This window comes from Motacilla alba, chromosome 14 (genome assembly GCF_015832195.1).
Source record: "Motacilla alba alba isolate MOTALB_02 chromosome 14, Motacilla_alba_V1.0_pri, whole genome shotgun sequence".
Taxonomy (NCBI): Eukaryota; Metazoa; Chordata; class Aves; order Passeriformes; family Motacillidae; genus Motacilla; species Motacilla alba.
The window spans coordinates 9,777,509-9,803,525 of NC_052029.1; the positions used below are offsets into that span (position 1 = coordinate 9,777,509).

Here is a 26,017-nt window from a genome sequence, read left to right on the forward strand (position 1 = left end):
AACATCCCTCCACTGCTTCAGCAGGATACAGAGGGAACATCCCTGCATCTTTGGGTGCGGCTGTACGTGCAGAGCAGTGCGAGCTGCGGGCTGGGGCTGCCCTGCCTGCGGCCAGCCACATCACCCTGCCTGCAGCTCACGGCCACGTCAGCCCCACGCCCTTCCCTGCCCTGGCACGGGCACACAGAGAGTGCCAGCCCCGTCTGGGAGGTGGCAGCACTGCTGAGGAGAGCAGTGGGAAGGGCCCAGTTTGGCTGCACCCAAATCGGAGCAGCCGCCGCTGCCAGCTCCTGACCAGGGGCTGCTGCCAGAACTGGAACTGCGGGACCACGGTCAGATCCACAGACTGAGTTACACGTGGAAGCCTTGACTGGAGGTGTGTTTTCCTGGTGCTCCATTTGCATGGCAGGACTGGCAGGTTCAGTTTGATGGCTGGTTCCCTGGCACACCTCCTCCAGGGATCCTTGTACCCCTCAATCACCCTTGCAGCTGTCCCACCTGGATTTGCCACAGGTACCTGCAGTTGTGCTGTCCTCATGCACAGGCAGGGTGACCACAGTTCTGTAATTCCTGCACATCACTGGCAGTCACTGCATGGGACCGTGTGTCCCTCCTATTTGCCATCTTATGCAATTCTAGTTTCCTTTTTTTGAGCTAAAATAGAAAGGATGCATTAAATGCTCAACATGCCGCTGTATGAATTTTGTTTTCAACCATCCATATTCTTTGAGAATCCCTGAGCAAAAACTTATCATCCCACAATGCTTCAGATCATTCAGCTGTTCAGAAAAGCTCCCAAAAGATGCCAATAATTTAAAAAATTGGCTCAATAAATGAATGACAGAACTCTTAATGAGAACCTTCTCATCTTCCTTATCATCTGCACAGACATCCAAGCCCATCTCCCCAGAGAGCAGGCTGGTGACTTGGTGACCTTCTCAGGCAGAAGCATCCCCATGTCCATGGATGTTTACCACCTTTCTCCCTTCTAATTTGTCATTCTCCAGTTACATCATATCAAAATCTTACTTTCTTTGAAATGAGAACCACATCTCTTGTGAAGCAGCACGACACAGCAGATTTTCAACTAAATCTTAAAAAATGTGGGTCTGCTTTGTTGTTTATGGGGAAACATCAGTTGGTACAGGAGGAAACACATGAGTCTCTCCTGGCTTTTCAGGAATCCCTCGTCCTGCTCCAGTGCCCACCCCTCCCTCTCTTTGCACAACTGACTGCAGGACACTTAGAGGAAAGAACTGGAATGCAGTGAGAACAGACAGCCCCTTGACTAGCAAGGAATTCACAGTCACAGAGACACAGGAGTGCTTTTTTTAAAAAAAAATATATATATATAGTTTTTCTGAGTTCTGTACAGCCCCCAGAGTGCTGTGGTTTTTTTGTTCATATTTAAAGTTGCTGGTAACTACAGCAATAGAAATACTATGAGAAGTAAGAGGTGCTATAGTAATTAGTTACTCCCATGCAATAGAAAGGTAAATACAATTAGTTACACAAACACTCAAAGTAACGGAGGTGAGCAGTGTTATTTTATGGCTCCAGAAGTGAATGCACTTTGGTTCCTACTGTTCCTGTTTCACCAACTCAACTCAAAAGACACATTTTAGACTGTAATGGGCTTTTAAAGTTAGAAGAGTTTTGCGAATACTTATCTACAACTTAAAAAGGAAAATGTTGATAAAAGAAAGCAGGAAAAATTATCAAGAAATACAAACAAAGTGACAAAGTTTGTTTGGTTTTACATCACAGACTAGAGAGCTGTTTGGGAAGTTACAGAAATTCAGGGAGAGAATGGAATGGCCCTCAAAGTAATTACCCTTAGAGATTTCTGGGCTTTTAAAACAAACTTATTCCCCCTCTGTGTAAAATCCCCACTCGGAGCTGCCAAGGCAGAGCACTGAGCTAATCCTTGGCCAGGCCTGCATTCCAGCACAGACAGACACCCGACAGGGCGGGGCATTGATTCAGCTCGGGGCTGCCACCCTGCCACCCTCCCTGTCCCCCTCCCTGTCACCCTGCCTGCGTTGCCTTCTCCTGCAGTGGCACAATGGAAAACCTGAGCACGCAAGGGGCCATCTCTGTCTGCAGCCTTTTGGCTTTGAGTGCTCTCCTGGAAAGGGGCTTTTTCACCTCTGTTACAGAAAAATACTCCAAAACATGTCCTGGAGAGAACTTTGAAAGCTGCACTTCCTTCTAAATGGTTTGTGCTGGGTTATTTGTCAGGTTTATTTCAGTGTTCTGGAGCACTTTTTAAACACTGTGCTCAGTTGTCAGTGACTCTGTCCCTAATTGCATTTTCTTTTGCTCTCAACCAGAGACTTCCTGGTCTGTGCATCAGTCAAAAGTCATATTTATACTTGATGTATACATATATATACTTTATTCTGGGATCTCCTCCCTGCCACCAGGAATCCACAGGCACTGCGTGTACTGGCTCACCCATTTCTGTTCAAAATGTTGATTCTAAACATGAAAAGAACCCATCCACAGTAACCACACCCTGATCTATTAAGATTTAAATTATAGATCAGATTCTGCACTTTGAATAAATAGAGAGCATTTTTGCAGTGAACATATATCATATTTCTTTATTGCCAGTTTAAGATAATGGGTTAGTCACATTTAGATGGTGTTCTCCTGAATTAATTTATATAAGAAGAATTAATTTATATAAGTTTTTGTAGAAGACTAATTCAGGAGAGCCAAAATAACCTCTAGCCTACACAGAACAGTGTCCAAGTAGAATGGAAATGGAACAACTTCAATATGATATTTGACATTTAATCAGCACAGTGAATTATAGAATAGCTCTAAGAAAGACAGTGGATTACTCTGGATTAATGGCAGCATAACCTAAGGCCAGGCTCTTGCAAAAAGGCACAGAAAACTACTTAAGGTGAAGACAAACATGTATTTCTCACATCAATTAAAATATTCTGCTCTATATTAAAGCTGCTCATGATTAGATTCTATATATGAGTGCTCATAATACCTGAAAACCAAATATTAACCCCGTCATCATTTATTGGCAACCCCCCAAACCTATCAAACAAAACAACAGAACAGAGCACGTGACACCAGGCCACTAAAGTCCAATTTGTGGCAGCCATCCTGTCAACTTTAACCAGTTTTAGACATCACATTATGCAATTAATTAAGAAACCCAAAACCCTGGTCTTGATGATAAACATAACTACTAAAATACTTGTCTTTCAATGATACTTCTTCTCTGCTTTCCATCTTCCCACACCCTGAACATGAAATCTTTGTGATTGAATGAAGTAGGTGTACATTAAATATTCCCACTTTGTTTTAGAAAACAAAAAAGTAGTTGTAGATGTTCACAGATACTTGCCCTGATACTTTGCTGTTACCTTAGAGGTGCACTGTAGGGAAGAGAAACATCAATCTCTTTCAGAAAAGGATTTTGGGAGAACATCTCAAGTATCTTAAATGACTTAAAAATTAAACAAACATTCCTCATATACAGTTCTTGAAACTGTGTCATAATACAGCTATCATCTGATATAGGACCATGGGCAGTATTGGTTCCATGGTAAATTTATTTCAGTTTCAGTTAGATTCAGTGCACCCATAGAAAGATCTTTTAAGCTGAAACTTCAGGAATTTGTGGAATATTTTTAGGCTTAACCAAGGATGTGGGTTGCATCTATATTTTCTATTGAGAAAGTAATACAGACTAGAATTTCATTAATGATGTTGGATTTGTTACAAAAAACCCCAAAACAACTGAGTCCAAAAGATGCAACAGTCATCTCTCCATCCACAGCATCCCCTGAGCAAGAAAAAAATCCTTGAAAGGCTGTCTTGCCCAGGAGATGAAAACCAAGGAAGCAATTTCCCTCAGAAATACTCATTGTAAGGCCAGGACTTCTGCAGGTTACACTTCAACCTCAGTGTTTGCACTGGCTGATTGTTCAGGTTATTTACCTTTTCACCTTGTGTTGACTGTTCTTGTGAAGTCTAAAAGAATTTGTTCAAGTTAGAAGCAAAAATGGAACTCAATCAATAGAGTTCTGTCATAGAAACAAGTATCAACAGCTACCTATAAAATCACTTAAACTTTTAAATACCAAATAGCTACATTAGAATCAATAAAATTATTAATTACATCAGCTTACTTGAAATATAATTCTATTTTTATTTAGAGGAGGTTGCTGTTGAAAAAAATCAAGTCTCTTAATAGTGAGACTTTTTTAGATGTCTGGGAAGAGGCAAAATTCTTAATTATATCACTCCTTTACCTCCTGTTGTCCTGTTTTGTATGCAGGGCAGGTTGATTCACTTTGTGACTTAGAGATGAAGCCACATAATTATTTCTATTAAACAAGAGAATGAAAGGCTGAGTCAAAGCTGCACATGGAGACAGCACAGTCCAAGTGTGTATCAGATGCTACTGCTGGCAAGATGCTCTTTTCTGCAGGTCACCCTCTGCCCAGAAAAAAGGCATTTATGACATGGGAAAGTTAGAAACAAAGTCCCTTGAAAACAGTAGCCCCCAGGAGGTAGTAAAATAGGAAGTTTCAAAGGAATACAGTGTAACAAATACATATGATTGAACAAAACATCTGCCAAGCTTCAAACATGTTAAATTTATCATTCTATGATAGGAAGGACTTAATTGTGCACAAGAGGCTTTAATGAAACCAAAAGGTTTAATGGAATTTAATATGAAGGAAGAAAATCATAAAGAAGGATAAAATAATGCAAAACTTGCCCATCTCTAACTGCACTTTTCTTCTGATACAATTTGTCCAGAATGCTTTAACACACTCCCCCCATCTGTAGAATTAATAGCAATATGCACATAAATCAACAGGACTAGGTCAAGTCTGCCTTTCCTCACTGCATGAGCGAACATGCAATAGGAATTCAGGAGTGAATCTCCCTGTAATTCACTTTACAAAATGGCACTGACACATGACCATCCAGTGCCATTTTGTGAAGGTGACTGCAGAAGGTGAAGGGGAGGAGAAAAAAAAAAGAATAATCAGGAAAAGGGGAAGAGATTTTAAAGTATAGTTAAAAGTATAAGTAAGTATATAAGTATAAAAGATTTTAAAGCATAGTTAGTATTTTAAGTCCACTCTATGTGCTAGCTATAATACCCTGAGGCAGCTAGAGCAATACATAAATAAAATCTGTAAATAAAATAAAAATAGAAGTAAGGAGAACTTCACATTCTAAATGGCATTCTGAGATTAATTTTAAAATATGCAGAGTTCTCATTAAGGCTGTGAACAACACAAATGTTTATGAGATATAACAAGCAAATAAGTTAGTTAATTTAAAACAGATTAAGGGTTAAGGGAACTAAGTAATTACTTCCCAGTCTCATTGATACAGAAGAGATAAACAGTCCTGCAAGAAGCCTAAGTAGTCTGTGTATCTTGCCTCCACGTCCAGACAAAAGCAGTAAGCAATAAATAAGATTGTGCAGGACACTGTTGCTAATTTGGCACTGGTGGTGTTTGAACTGATGAACTCCCAGTGCTCCACTTGCTCCTTCCCACAGGACTTCACTGCTGTGCTCCTGAAAAATGTATTCTGGCCCATGCTGACTTCCTAAGTGTCTTTGACCACAATCAAATTTTAATCTGATTCATGTGAAAAAAAAAACCCCAAATGATGCAATCCAAAACAGCCTAAAACTTCAGCCTCTGTTTTTATCCAGTCAAATTAATTCTTTCCAGTTATATCACAGCCAACACACTTGGCTAGGAGTCCACAGCTGCTTTACCCAGCACAGAGAACTTTCTAGGCACAAGATGCATCTGTAGGACCAAAGGGGACTTTCAGCATTTTACTTTTACAGCAAATGCTGTACACTAAGTTCTGTCCTTCCCAAATATTAGCTTTATTTTGCCATGAACACGTCTGCTGTACATATATAACCTCCCCATACAAGTGCCTGTCTGTTTCTCACTGACACATACTTGGCAGTGCTCTCTTGAGCACTTCCCTGTCATTAGGGTACACATTGCTCTCAGCATGGCAAATAGAATCAAAGAATCCTCTTATTCAAAGATCCTTTTCCCATTTCATAATTAGGCAAACAATGAAGGGATGGAGCACAGTTCACTTCTATTCTAGTAGCCTAGCACCTCTTATGATATCATTTCCTTTTGTACCCCAGACTCAGAACTATATATAGCCATCCTTTTCTTGTCCTAAAACTTCATTGATGATCATGTGAAGTAGTTTAGGACCACATAACAAAGGACTTCCCCAGTATAGGAGACAGAATTTTATTTACTTGAATTAAAATGATTTTTTTTCTTTAAAGCTTTGGGATATTTGAATATTAAAAGAGACAGAATACTGCTCAACTCTTTATACCTTAGAAAGTCAATTCCTGTTTATAAGCCATATTCAGTTAAACCCAAGGATCAAGTTGCTTTTTAAATATACTTTACCAAGACTAAAATTAATGCCAAATTCTTTCAGCTGGACACAGGTGACTTTAGAAAGGACCACACAGTTCATACCTTGCTATAAAGTGGGCAATGAACTGCTAGTCCATGACTTATTCCCACATAAGGCTAGACAAGAATGAATACTTATGAGATTAACAAGACCATTTCGATTTCCAGTTACTCAGAGTTTGTTCTTGGGGTGATGCTCCTATTTTCCTGTTTTAAATGGAACAAAAACATTAGCTCACATTGTATCCTAAAGAGGAATGTGACTTTACTGCAGATTCAGCAAAGTTCAGTCTGCAGTCTAGTTCTCCCATTTCTCACAAGATGTTTTGATCTCTTAGTCAAAAAGATTCAGAGATTAGAATTTTTTTAAACATACTATATCATTGAACAGATGATAGCCAACATGAAACATTCAGCTTGTCTCAGATGATCGGTAAGCACAGAAACTAATTTTTAATGTTAAAAAAAGAAAAAGGAAAAGTATATGCCATGTAAATAATGCATGAAAAATTACAAACTTGTTTTTCCACCTGTTACTCCATTACTAATATATATGAAGTCTGCTGCAGGCATTTTTGTTATTATTTATTTTTTTACCTAAACATATAAACCCACAATATATTAAGGTTTGTATGTCAGAGACTCGTCTTTCACAGGGCCTTGGAAGCCCTGTATACCTCAGCTTTTCATGCCTGAGCTGCAGTGGGGTGCAGTGACTGGTAATCTTCACACAAGTCAGGTGAAAAGAAAATAAGTTACAATAGAGCCACAAGCCTGAACTTGCCTGGATGAAACCCTGCTGGTTTGAGGCAGATTAGTTAAGGAAGATCATACAAGAGAGCTAATCCCTGTTTAACAGCAGGGATGGAACAAACAGATCATGCTAACCAGCAAAAACTGGCGTTTTTATGGGTTTCCAGTAGCAGAGAGGGTAAATATTTAAGTCATCATTATAAATGTTACGTGAAATGCAATGAGCCACAAGGAATCACTGCAACTTTCATTACAGAGTTTGGAACTGCCACTGAGTTTCAGTCTTAGCAGTGACCAAAAAAAACCCCAAACCAAAAAACCCCATATCTAAATTGAGTCAAAAGTTTTGATAAAATTCTCTTACTCAGAAGTCCAAGACAATTGGTTTAGGTTCCCTGCCCTGCCCCATGGGACTGTTAGTGACATCTACAATGGATACAGAATTATTTTTTTTGTTGAGAAATAATTCAGCAGGAAGAGCTGACTGTACAGACTAAATATATCCTTTCACTAAAGGATTTACAAGCTAGTTACAAATATGACGTTATTTTCCTCACAAAGTTGTCATTTACTTTCCATTTTTCCTCTCACTGAGAGCACAAGAAGTACATTTTCTTGACACAGGCTTATTTCACCTGGGGCTGGTGGTGAGGAAAGGCTGGGATTGCTCAGCATCCTGAGCTTAGAGATGTGAGAGAGAACAACCTCCTGCTCCAAAGGAGCCCCCGGTGATGGAGCTGGGTTTGGGGGGTTCAGGCTGGGGGAGAACACACCTGGAGTCCCTCTGGGCTAGCCACACCTGGCCACAACCCAGGAAACATGGCATGGACACACAGGTGAGGTGCAGGGCATCCTGCCCAGGGCTCCACTGCAGGATGAAGGATGTGTGTGAGGCTCAGTGTTCCAGCACAGTGAGAAATGCTTTAAGGAGTCCCTTTACTATCTCCTCAGGCCTCTGAGGCACAGCAGGAAGATCTCAAGTCTCACTCAATGCAGGTATTTTGAATATGCATTTTTCCCTGGAGGGTGTGTGCTCCCGAGCATCATTAGGGCTTTCTGAGCTGAAGCCCAGAGCCAGGGCACACAGGCAGGTGCTCTTCCAGCTGCAGCTGCCCAGACACCAATCCTGGTGCCAGCACCACCAACTGCATCACACAACCACCCTGGGCAGGTCAGGGCTGCAGGAGTGTTACCCCATCTTATCACTGACTAAAACCCAGAGAATCAGCTTTGGTTTATAAGGTGCAGTAAGACTGGGGCAGGTGGGGAATAAAACCTTAAAACTGATTGAAAAATGTAGCCTATTATCTAACTTAACATGAAAAAATAGCTGGAAAAATGTCACTGAAATCCTATGAATATCTGTCTTCTTTCTTTGCTGTGCTACTACTGCCATCTTTACCAAAGGCCTTGAGTATTTTCATATTCTGCTTCCTCCCATCAGCCATTTCTAGAACCTGAAAATGTGTTACTTATCTGGAAGTCTTCATAACAAAATCTACAACAATATAGTTGTATACAGAACACACTTTTTTGGGTAGTTCTGTAAGAACAAACTGCAGTATCCGTTTCTAGACACATTCTTTATGTTCAGTAACAACCCAGCTCTTGTTCACTGTGCTTCTTGAATGCATCGTTTCTGGTTTATATTCCAGCAGGGAAATATTACAGAACTTACACTCAAGACTCCTTCCACCTTTCTTTTAGCAGACTGGAGGTTTGTATAGCACAAGCCTGGAATGTTACTGTATAACTGGAAGATACAAAACTTATTCCTGTAAAGTCCTACAAATACTTTCTATTTCCCTTTCAAGACAGCTCTCTGTGTAGTTTCCTTTTATAGCACAGGAATGGAGTGGCTTCTTCATATGAAATTCCATTATAAATATAGCAGAATACTCTTTTATTAATGCTCCATAGGAAAAGCTGGCCTGATTCTAACTACTTGAACTGCAGCCTCTAAGCTGCTTTCCCAGAAGTTTCCACCAGATGAGGTGCTAAAGGTTCTGCAGTTGCTGGCACACTTCACTCTCCTTTCTGCCCAACACAATCCATTCCAGAGGCAGCACACTGGGATACAGGGATGGCATGGATGCAGTGAGGTGGACAGGATGTCAGATCTCTCCTCTCCAGCTGAAATGAGCTGGAGAAGGGAAGAGTGCACGGTGTCATCTTTCCAAGTGAAACAGGATTCCAGCTGACAGGGTCAATGTATATGTGTTAAAGTAAGCCAGCATCTCTCCTCCCTCCCCTTTTTATTTTAGTGGAAGCTGAGCTAGCATCATTCATCCTAAACCATGGGATTTTCTCTTTTTCTGCTTGGTTTTCTCACTAGGGAGAGTGACACAACTTGACAGTTGTGGACAAACTTATGGAGACTTCTAAAATTACACCACTTGACAGGCAAAAGTGTTTTGTGAATGTGTTCAAATGCTGTCTTTTCACCTGAAGAACAGTCTGTTCTTTTGTGCTTGAGAGGAACATTAATAGGAACATTAAGTTCAGGGCTCACCCTCTGGCAGGAAAGAATTTCTCTGTGCACCATGAGAAGTTTTGGGGTTTTCTCCCCTCCTCTCTCTATCTTGTGACTGCTACAGCAAAGAGCAATCTTTTACTTCAATACTTGCTTCTCTAGATCATTTGTAGTGGTTTTTAACCAAATTCTTCTGAATTCTTCTGAAAGGAACCCAAATTTTCCCAAATTCTTACATTTTAGACTGCAGATGAGCATAAGCTCTTGCATACCTGTTTCCAATTAAGTTTTAACACAATGCAACTATTATAAACAAGCCTGTAAACCAGAGTAATCTTTAAATAAATTATCAGTCTTGGTTAGATTAGGAGAGACTTTTGTCTCCTCTGATTATTTTTTAACATACTGATCTTCTGCAATTTAGTTCTATTGATCACAACCATGCAACGTAATATTTTTCTTTCTTCTTCTATTTGGACAAGCAATTAATAGTTTGCGCTCCTTAACTCTTGAGCAACAAGCTCTGGGTACAGCTCCATAATGTAATTGTGGGTGACTGCTGTAGATACCGTTGCTACACAACAAACTGAGTGGGACTTTACACCCACAATATAAAATGAGATGTAGCTACAATAACTGGCAGGTGCTGGAGAAGATAGTTGGGAAGGTATGAGAAGCAGAATTCCACAGGCAAGCAGGAAATAACTCCCCAATTCCTTGTGCCAGTGAAGCCTACAGAGACAGCCCGTGTTACTAGAGGAGATTTTATTTACATTATAAGCACTAAAAATCGACATGACAAAGCCTGACAAGCCTTTGTGTTTTGGGCAAGACAAAAGCAATCAGCAACACGTGAAAGTTACTATTTTAACACCACGGTAAAGTGTCTGTGTGAAATTGGTTTTACAGCAATATTGAAACACAGCATTTTGTGCTGGTGTGGTATGCTGAAATTTGAATAGTATGAAATCTTAACATTTTTAAACATGCAATTTCTTGTTTTCTATCTTTTGTTCCTAGAGGGATTTCCAAAAGGTGCCTAGGACAAGAGGTATGCAAATTCCATATTGTATAATAGCTTGAAGCACATTAATTCAGATTCTGTTCTTTTAATGCTCATAGCCAAGTCTGAGGGACTGCAAGCTCAGAAATTTAGGGAAATACAAAATTAGAAAGAATGTTGACTCAATCAACTCATCCCTTATTCATAAGGATTGTGTTATGACTGCAGTACATTCTTCTACTTCCTCAATTTGCCTAAATTATTCTGTATTAAAATAATGCAAAGTGCTTCAACCAGACTTGAAAGATAGAGATACTTAGTACAAAAGCTCTGAATCAGCTGGAATATCCAGATTTCCTTTTTCTTCTCATTTCCCTCTTCTGCTCCAATCTCATTCAACAGAAGAAAGGATTTCTGGCATTTTTACTTGATTTTTTCCCCCATGACTTCTCCAGCCTCTCTGCTTTCCACCCTCTGCTTCAAAAAAATCTCCTTTATTTCTATTCTGTTTCTGTTTGGCCCCTGCTGTGGGACTGGTGTCCCTTTTCCTGTCTCATCTCAGAAGCCCATGTTGTGTGTTTCCTTGTGGGGAGGAAGGATTGGCTGTGGTTTGATACCAATCTTTACACCACGTTGGCAGTGAATACACTCTAGGTCACCCAGCAGGTTTGGGTTTGAACTGTGAAACCACCTCTAATTTGGCAGAGATAACAGAAGTATTATGCATGACAGAGCTGCTAGTGGTCAACCACTTGTCTTTTGGCAAGACTAAAGGAATTCCTGGATGAGATTTGCACTGGGGCTGCAGCAGCTCCCCTGGAGTTAGAATGGGCAAGGTCTGACCTGTCCTTACGCACCCCACACTGCTCAGCATGCACTGCAATATTGTTTGAACACCAAAGTGTACAGTAAATACTTTTCTTTTCAAGCGGATACTTTTAGAGACACCTGGGTGTATCATATTTCTTTGGTAAATAGTCTAATATTGTAGCCCAGCTTCAGAACTTGTAAGACTTTTTCTTGAAAATGCAAATGATCTGTCACAGACTCCTAACCACATTATCCTGCCTTTTCCAGCATTCATTGACTTTCCTCATCTCTAAATTAAGTATTCCATCAGAGAGCGTGTTGGAAGAAATCCAGAGTTGCTGTTTGCCTTAAGAAGAATAGATTTTTCTGCAGTAACAGTTAAAGCAGAAGGTGAACAGAAAGCAGGGAAGAAGGCCGTGTTTTCTCAATATGGTCTATCTTGAAAAAGATTTGTAATTGCAGGATGGAATTCACAGATAAACAAAAATACATTTTCCATCATAATTCCATGTTGTCCAAATAACAGGGAAAACCAGCTATTTTCAGAAGTCAGCAGAAGATTACCCAATAATAATAATATTTCCAAATAAGCAGACAATGTCCCACAGCGACAAGTCATAGATCAGTTGCTTCCATGCATCTGACCAACTGCTGCATTGCAAAAACTGTAATTGTGCCTTTTCTGCTATTTCATAAGACTCTGCACAGCCATTTCTTTTAAACTGTTCTATAGTTTGACAGCAGCAGCTCTGCTTTCTGTAAACAGCCTGCAAAGCAAACAGAGGCGCTGCTGTCGGGACTGTTTGCTCTGCCCTGTTTGCTGTTCCACCACTCCCAGCCCTCAACGCTCACCCACAAGTGCTGTCAGAGCAAACCATAAAAATGCAGCAGCCACACAGAAACCAGTGCCCACTTTCCAACAGGGCTTTGTCCCCTCAATTCTACTTCTCCAGAGATATGAAAAAAAATTGCTAAACCCATCCATGGTAATCAGCTGAATTAACAAACTATGGTGAGTTACAGGAGGAGATGCAAGTTACATCACTGGAAGGGTCCTACATTGCCCAAAATCAAAAGTTCAGAGGCAAGACACATCATCAAGTTATTTTTGTCAAACAGCAAATGAAGGCATTAAACACATGTTTACTCTTTGCAGTATAGGTCCCAGTTCTTTGCTTTGCAGTGACATTTCTTTTGTCAGAAATATCACAAATACTTTGTACTCCCTTGCCCAGTGCTGCAATTATGCTGTTCAGCCTACAGAAGTGAAGTTGTCAAGGTCAAGTGCTGCTGCTGATCTTTCAAATATTCAGAAATTATTTTCAGAGAGTATGGACCTTGAAGTGGATTTATATTAATGTAAAATTAATCTGTCTTTGAGTCTAAAGTTTCTCTTTCAAAAGCTCAAGTAGAAAATAAATATAAATGCACCTGAGATCTTTTAGTGATACACTTGATCAAAAGTAGTGAAGTAAAACTGAACCCTTCACAATGACACTCAACCAGAAAATTGTTTTAGTTTAGAACTGCTGTTCTACATGAGGACTTCTCATACCAATATTTTGTTGCAAAAGTATTTCAACATTCACCTCTGTGCTAAAAATCAAGATACATGTTTTTTGCTACTTAATTTAGAATTATATGAGCCTAAAAATACATGCTTTTGAATGCATATGAAGATATATTCACCAAAGAAGGGAAAAAAGAACTAAATTTGTCAAAACATTGTGTCTTGAGAAATAATATGCCTTAAAGGCATCTAATCCCTTCCATCTGTGTTATATAAAAGTAGAACATACTTTAACTGATCCTTATCTACTTCACATTTGTTCTGTGAGCTGCCAGCAGGAAAGCAAAAATAAAAGTTATACTTTGGAGTAATTTAAAAAATGAGTTTCCACTTACCTAATTCTTTAGAAACTGGAGAATCCGCTGATATGTCCCCAATCTTTGCAAGGCTATCATAATATGCTCTTCCAGCCACTACCATAACTGGGGGTGAGTGAAAAAAACACAACTGTTAAAAAAAAATCAAAATATCTTCAATTTTTATTAATGTATGATCCTATGAAGTCTTGTCATCCAGAGCACAGAGTAAGAGAGGGGTATATGGCAAGGAGGAATTCCTGTCAGAGAAAGTTACCAAAGTCCCTGTGCTCCCTGCTGGTCTGTGAAACCAGGAAACAAAGACAGGACTGCGGAACACATTAATGAAGTTTCAGCCTGTTATTTAGCTCTAACCTCCCTGCACACCCAGAGGCAACCAGCAGCTAGTGGGAAGGCTCAGCCGTAAGCCATTGGTCAGGACACAGCGAAGTTCCCGGGTACAGAGAAAACTGTTGGAAAAACCCAAACTGCAATCCCAAACTTCCTAAAAGTGCTGAGGTTCCCTGTGGTGACCAGGCAGAGCAGGGAAATGGCAACTGGCCATGACACCAGGGACCTGCAGCTGTCCCAGGGACATGTGGAGCCCCTCAAAAACAAATCATCCTTTCCCTCTAAAGCTGGCTGTTACAGGAACCAATAACATACACCATGATCTTTCAGTTATTCCCAGTTAATAATTTCCTGGTTATGGCTGATTTAAACAGCAAGGCCAGTTTCACTGGAATGAACACAGAAATGTGGGAATTGAAGCTGCAGGGAGGCTGTGGGGAGAAATCTTACACAGGGAACAGGTCCACAGTGGCTGCCTTGCATCTTCAGTGCCTAGAACTGATCTGCACACCACAAAGAAAAGAAGTAACAAGGATAAACTGGCAAGCTTTAACGTGAAAAATAACTTATTGAAGTTATTTGTCATAATTTTTTTAGTAGTACATTCTTGACCTAAAGTCAAAGTCAAGCAGAGCCTCACTGTTGACTCTAAAGTTGCTTTTTTTTTTCTCAGAGGAATATAATTGCCAATTACAGGTCTGTATTTAATAGTTTTTTCTGGTAAGGTGACATCTTTGGTTGCATAACAGTATATTCACCGAGAAGACTGAAAATTTTCCAAATCAAACAAAGATTCCCTTTGGGGCTCTGTTGCATTAGAAAAGGGTGATTTCTGTCTGAACTGTCTCACAGGTGCTCTGTATTCAAACTTTCTGAGCAGAAGAATTATCCCGGTGCTACTGGTGGAGCAGTGTGCCACCTGCACAAGAGGATTTCATGCCAGTCCAAATCTTCCTATCTGTGTTTTGTCAAGACAGCCCCAAGTCACTCTGTTCTCCTCATACAACCACTTAAAAAGGAAGGAAATATGTGATTTTCCCTGTGCTAACCAAGGTAAATCAAGAGCCCTGCTTGTATAGTCCCTTCACCAGTACTATGAATATAAATTATTTCTACAGAAAGGGAAGGTTTTTTTGACCTTTTGTCCTCAAAGCGTAGAAAAATACATTATAAACATATCTGGAGTTCTTGTAAGTTTTATGTTCTTTGTCAGCATACTCCAACTTTTTTGGAAAGCTGCAAAGTGTTTGATTAGCAACAGAGTATTTACTCCTTGTTACAGATCTATTTACACCACTCAGAGCTGATGGTGAAAAGATTACCAATTTATGAGAGTCCAAAGATGACTTTGCAACAGTTGTTGCAACACTGTAAATATTCATTTGAAAATAAGCATTCATGCTAGATATGCCTTATCAGCTAGGCTTGAAGGCATATGTAACAAGAGCCCAAATGTAACATATCAACAGCAAAGTGTGTGAAAAGCAGAACCCTCAGAAACCAGTATAGAAATATTTCAAATGAATATGAAAACACTTGTTATTCCTTCTGGTACTACCTGTAATTCCTAAGGTCAGGTACTAGGTAACCACATGTTAATCCATCACGTTAAGCACTGCCACAATTAAGTCAACATTTCCCTATTTTCATCTCCAGCAGGCTTTGGTTTTATCTTTTTCTCAAGCCAGGTCTAAAATTTGCATGAAGAGAGATTTCAATGTCTGTTTGGCTAAGCACTACTTCTGCAGGATCCCATTTCTCAGAGGACTGATGTGCCACAGGCTTGAGCGAGGCAAAATTAGAGAGATTTTACATGGTTTTAATATGATATCAAGCAGTTTGACAGGTCTGCATGGGGAAATGAGCAGGCTCTGACAGGTCCCACAGTGCAGGCTCTGGGAGTCTGGAGCCCAGTCCTGGAAAGCCCTACTCAGATTGTTTCTGTGAAGTCAATAATGGAAGCAGGCAATTATATTCTAAAATGTTTGAGAGACTAGTCCTTAGATTCAAATTCAAATTCATTCTGGTTTTGACTCAATGAAAAAGATACCATCAGGATTAGTATGGACAACAACAACAACAAATCAGTCCACTCCTGCAACTTGAACTAATTCACATTGTTCTGTACTCAGGGTTACTTAAGTAGTGACGTGTGTAGGTGAGCAAGAACAGATCTAAGAATGTGAAATATCTCTGAAAGGTATTTTCAGAGGAAAAAAAATAACACCTAATTTACAAAACTTTAGTTTTTTTCACTTAGTATTCCAATGTGGGTTACTCAAACCCACTTTCAGTTTATTTTGCAGGAGCTTTGTGCCTAAGTGTTTGTGATGCAACTTCTCCAGGACAGTGGAAAAACCCCAAAAGGCTGGAGAGAAGGTGCATATATTTGTATACTTGTGCTTGTTAGTTGGGGGTTTTTTCCTCTTAATTAAACACATCCAAAGTTCAACTTGGGAATTAAGCCTATACATAACCCTCATATCCAATATGAATATTCTAATATTCATATTAACAGAAAGAATTAAACATTCAGAATTAAACATTCAGAATTAAACATTCAGAATTAACAGAATTAAACATTCTTTCTAAATGTAGCACCTGGAAAACTTACCATTAACAGCTTTTTCATAATTCTTCCCCAGATTTATTAAATTCCTCAGTCCGGGATTGAACTGTTCCATAACATTCTAGTGAAAGGAAACAAAATTTGTGTTATAACCAAGGCAATTCCACAGTGGGTGTCAGTATTAACCCCAGTGTCACTCAGGCCTAGTTCACAACTGAGAAGTCCATGGATGGATGAAAACTGGAGGATTTAAGAGACACAGGAAAACAAAGGATGGAAGGAACTCAGCATTTAATATCAACAAATGGTGAAAAAAAAAGTTAAACTATTGCAACAAGGGGTAAAAAGGAGTCTGGGTGTTTATAATACAAAAGGATTTCAAGTGGGTGATGAAAGCTTGTGCAAGACCATCTTTTATGGTAGTGATGTTGGAATGAGAGACAAACCTTCATCCACTAATTGTTTTATAAATTCAGACAACTTTCTGACAGTGGTTCAAGATTTGAGTTATAAATTTTAAAAAATGCTAGAAAAGTAAAGAAGAGATGTTCTTTATGGTTTCTGTGTTACAGATGCAGTTAGGGAAATTAGCCATTTTGGGATTTTTTGCCGTGTTTTTTGTTTGTTTGAAATTTGTGCAAAGCCATGGTTTTTTTCAGAAAGAAAATGAAAACGATGACCTTATTTAAATAGAAGGGGAAAAAAAACAAACCCCACTGCAGCTGCTTTCACTGTCAAATACAATTACTGGCTGAAACAACCAGAATCTGAAATCCAGCAGCTCCAGGCAGGACTGCTCTCATTCCTAGCAAATTCTACAACCTGCAGATTCTGAACCTCCTTTCCCCAGAATCTTCCTAACAAATCTATGGCTCTGACACTACTCTGTGAAATTATACTGTCGTGAAAAGAAGATCCTGAGATTCCTGTAGACACCATTCAGTTATTCTTACCATGTTTATGGCAATACTTTTATGACACCACTCACCACTCACTACACAGCAGAACTGTCAGATTCAAGGAATCCAAAACAGATGCTTTCTGTTTACAGGAAATACAAGACTCAAGACAAGTGAAATACTATCAAGCTTTTGTCTGTTCTACTACTAACAGAATGAAAATATTTATGTTTAGTACACAGGGGGACCCAAAAGAACAGCAATACTGTCACATTTGTCTGTTTTTCAGGCAAGGCCATGCAGACAGAATTCTATTATTTTTCAAAGACAGCACTATACCTGGATTCTACTGAACACAAAAAGTGAAGGATTAACTCCAATAACACTTTACCAGTCATATCGAGTAAAAAATATTGATATTTAAAAATATATATAAAACTATTAGATTCCAATAATAGTATAGCATAAATTACATCAAAAGCAGCCACAGAACAACAATACCTGGCCTCACTGCCTTTGTGTACAAATTAAATGCAACTGGGATTGTTTTCTGGTCTGTCCCATTAAACTCTCACCCACCCAAATGCAATCACTGCAAACAAACCAGCTATTGTCCCCAGGCCCTTGATTTGTGTTAACTCACAAACCACATCCAGAAATCATTTGGGAAAGCTGTTTCAGGTGGAGCCAACAATGCCAAGGGCTATTCTAACAACTGAACAGGATGGATATTCAGGCTCTGGTGTCTGGGAACATCCCTCCTCCTGCCCCAGCTCCAGAATTTGCTGCTGTGGCTGTTGCTCTCCTCCTTGCTGAGGCACACTGACTGTGAGACACTTGTTCCAAGGAGCAAGTTGTTTCTTCCTATTCCAACTTTTTGCTATTTCTTCCCAGCTGTGTACTAAAGACGGTGTCTGTTGACTTACATGGAGTCAGTGAATCACAAGGAGAAAAAAAAAAAAAAGATGAATTAGGTGATTGTTTCAGGATAAAGAGTCCTGTATGTTCAAGGATATGGGGAAAAAAGATGAACCGTGATGGTATGTATCCATGGCAAGTAAGAATCTCAATGCCACCTTGAATTGCCACTCCATACTGAAAATAATCTTGAAAGATTCTGCCTATGCTAATCCTGTTCCTCAAAACAAAAAATTACAGAGTAAAACCCCTTATTGCCACCTACCCCAAAATTCTAAGAATAACATGATAATTATTGGCCTTGAAGTACTGATTCTTGGAATGACTGTCTTAAGCATTTAGGGGTAAAGATTCCAGTTTCCCTGACATCTTCTAATTCAGATTTCAAACCAGTGATTGCCAGTTGTTTCCATTCAGGAGGAAGTGGACAAACCCCAATAAAATTACCCTTAACAGCTCCTCTCTCTGAAGCAGCCCCCACAGCTCTTGTTTGTCAGCAGACCTCTTGACCCAGAGAGGTGTTTGTGCCCAGCAGACACAGACCCCTCTCTGCAGACACAGCAGGTCCAGGGGACCACAGGGGACTCCGAGGGAGAACTCCAGGACATCACAGCTGCTCAAGGTACATGAAACCACTGGGAAAGGTGAAGAAACAACTTACAGCCAGTGCCTGCAGCAGCTGGAAGGAGCACAGCTCATGGATCTTTTCTCCATCAGCAAGGCAGGCTCTGGAAGGGTTTCAGGCCACAGAGGTTGATTGTTAGCAGAACCAGTCCCTGGACGTGAACGCCCGAGAAACGGCAAAAACCCTGGCAATGGAAATTCCCCTTTGGAATCTTGGTTTCCCAGATTGGTTTATGGGATCAGCTGATCCTCCCAGCACTGGGCAAGGCCCATCTCAATCAAGGGTTTGTGTTCAATAGACAAACTTAACTCTCCCTGACCCCCCTGCCATGTCTCCAAGATGACCTGATGAAATAATTCTCTGATTATTTCCCTTTCATGCATTAGGAAAAAAATATAATATGTGATCTTCTTCCTTTCTACTGAAGACTAGATTCCCAAAGCAAACAAAAAAACTGGCCATGCTTCTAGTGGTCTTTCTACACAGTTAACCACAGGTAACCACTGGCTGTCTTTGAAGTCCAGGAGAAGTATCTGGAGCACTTTATCAAAAAGGGAAACTGTCACAGGCAACTCCCTCTTCAGAATGAGCTATAGATTTGATATTACCAAGACATTTCAGATAAATTAAAATCACTGTAGTATTTTATTCAACTTCAGAAGTTATAGGGGACAAGTGCAACTCCAATCAATTTGTACAGCTACTTTTTCTTACCATGTCTTACAGCTTTATAGCTTCTTCTACTTTTAGTCCAAAGAAAAGGTCACAAAAATGAGTGGGACTGAACACCAGTGCAGAATTTCAAGTCATACAATAAAGTCAGATCTCAAAACTTCTCAAAAAGGAGGACAGAGGAACAAAGAAAAATTTCTGATCAGGAGAAAAATGAACTTAAAATTGTCAAAAGTCTCAGAAAATAACAGTATTTTTATCTGCCTTGGTGTACAAGGACATGCAAATAAAACCTTTGTCTTAATCCAAATAAACATCATCAAATGAGAGAGAGCTTGGGAGGGATAAAGTGGTTCACAACACATCATTTGCCCATACAGTGAGGCACACAAACAGGGCCTCCTAATTGTCAATCGTGTGTCCTATATTCCAGTGACACACTACCTCTCATGAACAGAATAATTAACGAGGAGAAGAGGCACATGATCAGATCCTACAGCTTTCTATTATTTAGGATGAATGGAAATAAAGGGAAACATTTACAAAACAGGCAACTGGAAACATCTTTTATGCAGAGACCTTTAGAGCTGGCAAAAGCGACCTTCCAAGGGAAAAAAGCATAAGAGAAACCTATTCTGGTGGTTTGAGTCATTAAATCCTCAGAGAATCTGTTCTAAGAGTTGCTGTGTTCCTTTCACCACATGAAACCAGGGTGAGTTATCCAGCCTGGTAGCACGGAGCTGGCTAAAGAGGAAGAAACCCTGAATTTCCACTTGTGTGTGGGTATTAAATCTTCCCAGTTCCTGATAGTCACATAAACAAGGCTAATCTTCAAACCAAATGACAGCCATTGTAAAAGTGCCTTCCTGTAAATGCTCAGCTTTGCTTTTTACTTAAAGACACACCTCGCTGAACAATAGCTCAGCAGGTATGAACACAACTAAACAATGCATAGACTCCCTGCAGTTTCAAGTTTACATCCTGCAGGCACTCTTGCAAGAGTGAATAACAATGTATTTGGGTAGAATTCTGAAATTAGAAAACGACCAGAGAAAAGGAGATCTTGATGTCTACCATCACTCCTATCACCATCACTACAGCTGTTCATAGCTAGGCTCTGTATAGCTACTGGTGATTTAGTTTAAATTGTTATTTCTCAATCTGAAAATGAGTAAATTTTAAGAAGTCTCTAGTGTTCCCACACAATGTCTGAGACCCCCCTTGAGAAGATTCAAAAAGTGTACAAAAAGGAAATGATACTGTGCTCTACTGTACTTGAAGCATTTTGTACATTAGTGCACTTCATCTCCTCCTTTAGCTCCTGAAATCCATAACACAGATTTCAGAAGGGCACAGTTGAGCCCTCAGCACATCTCATGCTAAGATATCTAATTTGTATGTTAGCTTAATATTATTTAAAAACAGGTTTAACAGAATGGAAAAGACTAAATCAAGATGCCAGTGTTTATTCAAAAAGACTAATTCTTATGACTAATTCTTAGTCGTCTTGATGGAACATTTCTTGTTTAAGAGAAACATTAATACATCATCCATCAGTGTGTTTCAAATACAAACCTTTTCAGGTTATGAACACATGCCCAAGGATAGACCTCAAGTAGGCATAACTCTAAATACGGGCAGAAGAGATAATTTATACTGAGGAAGAACTGGATTTTATACAAATTCCCAAAGGCTCCTCTTCCCCCAGGTTAGATTTATAATGCAGGGATGCAAAGCAACAGCCTGACTGCAGCTTGTGTTGGGACCATAGGTGAATTTGAAGTTTCATACATAAATCCAGTAGCTTAATATAATTGTGAGTCTTTTTAAAATATAGAAATATGGAATCTAGGACTTTAAACTGAATTTATCAGATCTATTTCTGTGGTAAACAAATATAGCCTACCAAAGTAATTCTCAATGCCTCTGGAAAACACAAAGGTTGGTTTTTTTTTTAGAGAAGTGTTTTGGTTTTTTTTAAATTGTGCTTTGGTTGATAATCAAAATTTCTGGGTAAGAATCACTTGAATACAGAGAATTATAGCTTAAATCCAAGATGAGCAACACAAATCATGCCATTATCAAGAGCTCTGGAAACCTCACCCCACAGGAACAGTCTGAGCTGCCTGCCCAGCCCTTGGCCCATCCAGGCAGAAGGACAGGTCTGTACCTCAGCATTTCCCTGCCCTGTCCCCTTTCCCCTGCACTCCGTGTGTCACAGCCGGATGCCAAACAGTTTTCCCCACTTAGAGCACAAAACCTGTGCAGGCTGCAGGGACACATAACCACTTTGCTGGGGTGACCCTCTGAGAGTCAGGGGGTCCCCACAGTGCCTCCCCACACCGTCCCACGTCCCCACAGGGAGCTGCCAGGGCAGGGCAGTGTCATACCAGGGAACCTCTGAGCAGCTCCTTGGCAGGAGGGAGGCTGTGGCCCTCTTTAGTCACAGGCTCCCACACCCTTGGGCTCACTGTGCACGTGCCATTCCTATCATGCATTAGAGCGATTCTTCAGATCTTACATAAAGGGTATATGTCAGGCCTGGTTTTTGTGTGTGCACCCACATTTGTGAATTATGCTGTTTATTTAGTCAGGTCAGCTGAAAAACATTGAGGTGTTCACTTTCTGGTGTTGTTGCCAGAAGAAAGGAAGAAGAAGATAAAAATAAAACGGCATTACTCAGCCCCCTGTTGACTTCTGTAAAAATATATTTTAAAGCTTTGTATAACACAGGTTACTATGTATTTAATAAATCCAGTGGATTAGCACTGTAAGAAAGAAAAAAAAAATCACACAACACTCCTCAGCCCCCTGAAAATAGCAGGCCAGCAAGGTATTCAATTTAATTTTCTATTATTTTTCCAGGTCACCCAAAACTTGATTTTTTTTGAGAAGTCTTAAGCCTGTATTTGGTCCTGCAGCACAGATGGCATCACTGCACTGCACTGAACTGGTTTTTCCCCTGACCAAGCCTTTCTTTTTACAGGCAGGAGAAGCCCAAGCAGTGCTCTGGGTTTTACCATCCCAGCACAGTGCTTCACACAGTGCACTGCTGGGATGGCACAGGCAAGGGCAGAAGTGCCATGAGCACTGCTGAACAAAGGAGAGCACTCTCTCCACACAGGCTGGAGCAGGGCACAAAGAGGTGTTCATTTGTTTTACATGGCAGAGCTGTGATTACAGTCCCAGCCAGTGCTGAATACACAGGCTCCTGCTCCCTGCCCCTAAAGGGTGACCAACTGTTTTCAAGATTTCAACCTTGATGGAGAAATAACTGCTTTAAAGCGGGCCCCGGATCCATTCTCTATCTGAAGCAGCCTTTATACCTTATCTGGGTAAAGTTTCAATTTTTAATGAGGGCAGGGCAGGAGGGTTTCCAGGCCTGTGAGTACGAGCTATGTGATGCAACATGCCAGACCTCTCAAAATACCTACAGAGGAGACATTTCATCACAATGTCAACATTAACTTTGTATTCCTTTGTGGTTTTCCTGGTTATTTCAATCTTAAAGATCCCTTTGAATCAGTCAAGAAAACAAAACTAAATCGCAAACTTTCCCAGGAAAGAAGTACTGAATAACAGGGAAGGTTTTGCTATTTAAAGGTCTCTCATTCCTTTAAAGCCTATTTTAAATTATATCCATTAAAACACACAGAAGATCTCCTCTCTCCTCTGTAAAACTGTTTTGACTGCATTCTGGAAGTCAATAGACGGAGTAGAGCATTCCTTTGTTGGCACAGCCCTGAACAGTCAACTTCCCAGGTTTCTCCTCTGTGAGCCTGTATTTACAGGGTGCTCTTCTGAGAGGGGAATTTATGTTTGCTTACGGCCTTGCCACAAACGTAACTGATAGCAAAAAGCACCAGACTATTTAAGATTATCTGCTCTGGTTCTAGAGGACAAAATTTATACCCAGATAATCTAATTTTTTTCAGTAGTTTTGCATGAATTTGATATCGAAATCCAAAGAAAATAAACAGCAAATACAACATGACCCTAGTATAACTGGACTACTTAAAGGAAGGGGTAAAGTCGACTTAAATACGTGTTGAAGAACAACAAAAGTAACAGTAAAATTTACTCCTAGTAAATGTTTTTGGAAACCTTTAAATGCTGATAACAATATCTTCAGAAATAAGAAAACATTTGATAATAAACCAGAAAAATTTAGTAAATAGTGAAATAGAACAATCCATCAGAAAGCTTTCCTTAGGGCTCAAAGCTACAAGTGCAGTGCAGCTGTAAGTTAAATTTGCAAATGCATTCAATCATGCAAATTTGAGTGCTTTCTCTGGTACAACACACTGTACAGAATGAGGATTACAGATATAGCTATGGATTACTTCACTACCCAACCAAAAGTATGATTCTCCAGGGAATTTTTCCCAATTAGAATTGCTGTGTTTTGGAAAGAGTGTGCTTATAGGGAGAGAAAGAGTTCAGAACAAATGTCTGGTGCACATAAACAAAATATTTTTAGTTCTGCAAATAACAAGGCATTTTGGAAAGTTTAAAAGCCTCCCAAGATGAAATAAACTACCCACAGCAGTCGATACTTTGAGGCAGTGCTAGGGTGCACCATCATAAATCTGATTATCAGCTCGGGACGCTGGCAAGCAACTTAATTCATCGTTAAGCCACTTTTAGGCTCTGGCCCGTCTGAAGAAACGGTTCAAGCAGAGGACCACAACCACCAGGACCGCCAAACCACCTTATCACCAAAACACGCCGAGGAAATTAGGGCTGGCTGTTGAACCGAGCCGGCTGGAGAGGCAGAAGCCAGGCTGGAAGCCGCCTTGTCCCGGCGGTGCCGCGGCCGTGCCCGCCCGGGGGCTGCGGCGGAGCCCCGGCCGCGGGCAGGGGGAGCGGCCGGACAGAGCGCGGCGGGCGGGATCCCTCCCGGAGCGGGGAAAAAAAGGAGAAGGGAAAAAACCCCAACAAAACAAACAGACAAGAAAAGAAGAAAAAAAGTTAAGAGGAAAAAAAAAAAAAAAAAGAGAGAGAGAAAAAAAAGAAAGTAAAGAGAAAAAAAAGCTAGAAGTTTGCTGCGTTTCCGCGTGAGGAGCCGCGGCTGCCCCGCGCCTCCCGCGGCCCCCGGGGCAAAGGTGGCCGCGGCAGCCCCTCCCCGCCCCGCACTCACTTTGTACGTGTTCTCCGTCAGCTTGTTCACCTCCTCGGGGTCCCGGGACATGGTGCCGGCGGGGAGACCTCGGTCCTGCGGAGCGCCCCGGCCCCAGCGCAGCGCAGCGCCGCGGCAGCCTCGCGTTCCGGGCACAATCTGTCAAAAACTTGCGGAACCAGCCGGGCAGCGCCGCCCTCCCGACGCGGCAGGACTGGCTCGGCGGGCGGGGAGGGCCGGGCCGGGCTCGCATCGCCGCACTCGGCTCGGCTCGGCTCGGCTCGGCTCGGCTCGGCTCGGCTCGGCCCGGCCGGGCGGGGCGGGCGGAGCGCTCAGACCGCCCCTACCTGAGCCGCCACCGCCCGCTCCGAGCGCCGCCTCCATCCTCATCCTCCATCCTCATCCTCCTCCCTGCTCCCCTCCGCCGAGCCCCTGCCCCGCTGCCAAAGCTCGACCCGGGTCGCGGGGAGGGAAGTCCTCTCAGGCAGCAGCTCTGCGCTAAGTGCCCCGCCAAGCCGGAGGTAAACTTTTCCTGCCAGCAATTAAGCGAGGGCTCTGTAGGAATTAATTAGTCCGGATGAATCAGCGCAGCCCTGGCGGTGGTAGTGCGGTGAGGGGTGATCGCCCTGCTTCCTTCCACAGCAACCCTCAGGAGGGAGAGCAGAGGGGGGAGACCCCCATTCCTGAGACCCCCTCAGGAACGGACACAAATGTTTTTCTCCCGAGTCCTGGTCTAGTGCACTGCCCGAGCTTCCTGCTCCACGCTGAAGTTTTCTATTTGTTTTAAATACACACCCAATAAAACACTGCCCTCAGTCATCTTTCCTCTGTGAACCGACTTACAAGTCCTTCATGGAGAGGGGTGGTGAGGAAGGCTGTGGGAAGCTGTAAATTTTTGTGGACCATAAATTGTCCAGATTGTGAGAATAAAGTATGCCAGTTGGAGTATCTTTCTGATAAAATAATACTGGCACTATCTTGAAGGGCTTTGTGGGAATGTCATAACCTTGGGTTATTTAAAACTAGGTTATGGCGCTGGGTATCGAGTGCGTGAGGTGTAATTGCCCTCCTCACACGCTGGCTGCCCTTCTCTTGGTCGCTGTCTTTACCTCTGTTTCCCTCACTTTATCACAGCAATAAAAATCTGGACTTGGATCAGAATCCTAGATATTGGACTCTGCTGAGGGAGGAAGTTGTTACAGGGTTTTGAGAGCTGCAAAAATGTTTTTAAGCATGTGGAGATGCCTTTAGAATTAAAATTACAATTTACTGTCTGGGGTGGTAAGGTGTTCTCTTGAATGAAGCTAAAATGCTGGGCAGAAAGGAGGTTTCAGGACTCTTCATACTCCCAGGTGAGGTCTTTACTGACTTCTGGTATGTATGGTGTTAATTACTTTTCAGTTTAATTTATAATGTTGTCCTATGGCCATAATGGATTGTTTTGGGCCCAAGTCCACCACTGATGTTCCGTCTAAGCCGTGTTTGCTCGTACAAA

The 26,017-nt window shown here is 41.2% G+C and overlaps 1 protein-coding gene across 1 annotated transcript in view; it reads right to left on the bottom strand.

Annotated features, from left to right (window-relative positions):
- BAIAP2L1 (BAR/IMD domain containing adaptor protein 2 like 1) overlaps positions 1–24,799 on the bottom strand; it is a 35,447-nt gene extending 10,648 nt beyond the window's left edge. Inside the window, exons 1-3 of the mRNA XM_038151197.1 lie at positions 24,544–24,799; positions 16,335–16,410; positions 13,409–13,495 (exon numbers count right to left, since the gene is read on the bottom strand). Of these exons, the coding sequence (XP_038007125.1) occupies positions 13,409–13,495; positions 16,335–16,410; positions 24,544–24,594 (214 nt within the window). The 5' untranslated portion in view covers positions 24,595–24,799. The remainder of the gene's footprint in view (positions 1–13,408; positions 13,496–16,334; positions 16,411–24,543) is intronic.
- Between the last annotated feature and the right edge of the window lie 1,218 nt (positions 24,800–26,017).